Raw genomic sequence first — 3,441 nt, 5'->3', positions numbered from 1 at the left:
GGGGAAGGGTTTTTTTTTGGGGGGGAGAAGGGGTCAGGGGAATGCAGATTCCTGTGGTGCGTGCATTTGCGGGGAAGGGTTATGGCTCTGAAAGGTCTGTTTTAGCCAAGGCTGAGTGTAAGTGGAAATGGACAGAAATTTCGAAGAACATCTAGGTGGAATAACTGACATTTCTGAAGGTTCTTAGGCAGGAGTTTGACTGGCAGGAACTAGGACTAGCAAGGACAGAGAGTAAAAAAGCGTCGAGGAGAGACTGGAAGAAGACAAGGAAGTTAGGGCAAAGGTGTTGGCAGCTAGCGCAGGGCCAGGAACCCTGGCATTCACTGTACCCATTCTGCATTCTCAGATTCTAAGTGGCGGGTGTTGTGATCTGAGTTCACTTTTGAGCCTCTTACCTCCCACTGATGTGTGAAGAACCTAGTGTGCTTTGGTAGGTTTAAACACTGGTTCATTTTGTTACGTTCGTCAAAGCCATATTACATATGCCCTTTCTTTCCACAGGGTCCCCACTGTGCCTGTGAAGAACTTGAATGGGTCCAGCCCTGTCAACCCTGCCTTGGCAGGTAAGAACTAGCTGACCTGGCTGGGCTGGACTGGCTGAGGCTGAAACATGAGTCATGGAATAGCTAATGGACACTCATTTATAAAGAGGAGAGAATTTGGATGCTAACTGAAGAAAATGGGAACTTAGGAGTTGAACAAGAAGACTTGGCGTGGTGCTAAAAGCTGAGCATGTCAGGGGTTTTGTGGGGATAGCTCATGTAATAAAGTATTTGACGGGCAAGCATGAGGGCAAAACTTTTATTCCAAAATATCTGTTTTTTTTTTTAAGAAAAATAGCAATTTGGAAATAGTGATGTGTACATATAATCCTACTGCTTGAGAGGCAGAGATAAGCATATTCCTGGTGTTGGCTGGCCGCCAGTCCCCTGGTGAGGTCCAGGCCAATGATATCTTGACTCAAGAAACACGGTGAGCATCCTCTCTAACTAAGGTCCAAGGGACATCATGGAATGGGGGGGGGGTGAGAAGAATGGATTATGTGGAAGATAGGGAGAAGGCTGTACAAGTCCACCTTCTCAGTTTAGTACAGACAGTTCAGTTATGATCTTACATTAGCTGTGGCTGCCACAGAGAGAGCCCTGCATGTCCCTGTTGAACTAGTGGCTGTTGATAGATTCTGGGGGAGGGGGGGTTGTTGCCTTCAGTTATGCACCCCCACTGAACTCTAATGGATAGTTCTGTACCCACGGTCACACAGAAGTCCCTGATCAGAATTAGTGATTCCCAAAACAGAAAGACACGAATGTGGGGCCGGGGCTTTTAGACCAAGCGAGAGGGAGTTAAGAGGTGGGGGTCAGAGCAAAAGTACATTTAATTCATAATTTTTAAGTGAGATGGTTAGCTTCTGAGGAACAACTTACAAAGCTGTCTTCACCCACCCGCACACCCAAGCGTGCATACAACTGTGTATGTGTGTATAGCGAACACATGAGTTAGGAAATCTGCTCAAGAGAAGAGTGGGTAAATGGGAGGGGGGGTGTGGGAATCTTGGGACCACATTCTTCAGCGCTTCCTCACCCCTGCCCTGCCCCTTCCAGGAATCACCGGGATCCTCATGAGTGCAGCTGGATTGCCTGTGTGCCTCACTCGGCCACCAAAGCTGGTCCTCCATCCACCCCCTGTCAGCAAGAGTGAAATAAAGTCCATCCCAGGGGTCTCTAACACAAGCCGCAAGACCACCAAAAAACAGGCCAAGAAAGGTACAGGCCTCTTCTGATTAGATACGTGGAGTGAATGAAAGTCTGGGCTTCCAGTCCTGTCTCTGCCTGCACCAAGGTCAAAGTCGTGGCTTACCCTCCCTGGGCTGTCACTTCCTCCTCTGCCAAGCAGGTTCAGTGGTAGATTTTGATGAGTCAAACCAAAGTGGGTTGATTGGGTCAAAAAGAACTACCTGGAGACACATAGACATGAAAAGCAACAGTAACAGAAAAATAAAGACGTGAAGTGTTCTACAAAGACAGTATGTTAGAAGAGACACAAAGCTGGAGCCAGAACAGAAACCCTTAAGAAACCCTAACTTTGTCACTAGCTAGCTGGGTACAACTTCTGCTTTCTTGTCTTTGTAATGCCCAATGCCAGCAGGTATATCCTGGAATGTGCCCGTGAAAACGGAAAAGCAGCGACTGTCTTATGTCTCTCTGGGCCTTGGGTCCCATGAACTCTCGTTCACAAATCTCTGTGTCCTGTTTGTAATCCAGCTACTAAGGGCAAGGGTGCCCTCCTTGACCACAGAGACTCTGGATTGATTCTGTGGCTGATCGTCCTGCTGGCTGCTCTTGGTTATGAAATGATGTGCTTCTCCTCCCACGCCTCCATCATACAAACTTCCTGTGAAATTTGAGTCAGAATGTCTGTGTGTAGCACTTAGCCCAGGGTCTGGCAACAGGTAACAGGCTCTCAACTAATAGAAGCCCAATTCTTTCCAGAGAAGCAGGGCATTGGTAGGGAAGGGCCTGCATCTCAGCTTTTGGCTGTTGTTGGCTGAACTTCCTCAAACCCTTGTTCTACTTTCCCTGTCTGTTTCAATTTCCCTGCTCCAGTGAACTCGCGTGCCTTGTTCTTCGTCCAGTCGGTCAGGACAGGAGTTTACACTTCTGCCCTCTTCCTGGCACTATTAATAGCACATACTGTCTCCTTATCTGGCCAAGTGCTATCGGGCTGTACATACATCAGTCGTCAAAGCACCCGCTGCAGTAGGTGCTATCAATTGTCCTTATTTTATGGGTGAGAAAACAGCTTGCAGGCATCAGGGGAGTAGCCTGAGATTCCATGGATCTCTTTGCTCTGTGATGACTTGTAGACCCATGCAAACCTATCCTCTGCCTTTGGGTTGGTCAGCTTACTTCTCAAATCCAGCTCCTGAAGATCCTTAGTTCCTATGGCCCTATGTTTCCCAGAGCCTTAACCTCTCTCCACTGCTGGGCTGCATCTACTGGCAGCAGCAGCACTATCTGAAGCCAGGGAGGATTGTCCTGAAACTGGGGCTCATAACTTCCTGCTTTCCCATAAAAATAATTTGAGTGTGACACCATGTTATACAGCTGAGCTAGGCCTTAACGAGTTGTAAGAGAAATGCAAGCCGACTTTTGGTGTTTGTGGAGCGATGCAAAGTGTTTGCATTCCTGTTTTCTCCAGGGATCATTGCGCAAGTCTTGGCTCCTTGGTTATCAGGAAGGAGAAATATAGTTTTATCTCAGTTATAATGCGGATTTACTGAAATAGACATGTGGACGGGAGGAGGGCAAGACAGACAGGAGCAGCTCATCCCTCCTCAAGCCGTTTGGATTGATCTGGGACAACCTCTCCTCTGTTCACACTCCTTAAACTATTGCAAAATAATTTGACCTCTTTTTCTCGTGTGTGTGTATGTGGGGGGGG

General features: G+C 47.7%; 1 protein-coding gene across 2 annotated transcripts in view; it reads left to right on the top strand.

The window, feature by feature from the left end:
• The window catches only part of Dtx4 (deltex E3 ubiquitin ligase 4), a 35,185-nt gene that overhangs the window by 14,722 nt on the left and 17,022 nt on the right, over positions 1–3,441 (top strand). For both annotated transcript variants that reach the window (XM_005369687.3, XM_005369688.2), the window contains exons 3-4: positions 502–563; positions 1,602–1,763. In XM_005369687.3, coding sequence (XP_005369744.1) covers positions 502–563; positions 1,602–1,763 — 224 coding nt within the window. The remainder of the gene's footprint in view (positions 1–501; positions 564–1,601; positions 1,764–3,441) is intronic.

The sequence above is a fragment of the Microtus ochrogaster genome, unplaced genomic scaffold (genome assembly GCF_000317375.1).
Source record: "Microtus ochrogaster isolate Prairie Vole_2 unplaced genomic scaffold, MicOch1.0 UNK56, whole genome shotgun sequence".
Lineage (NCBI taxonomy): Eukaryota > Metazoa > Chordata > Mammalia > Rodentia > Cricetidae > Microtus > Microtus ochrogaster.
This window is presented reverse-complemented; position numbering and strand designations above follow the sequence as displayed.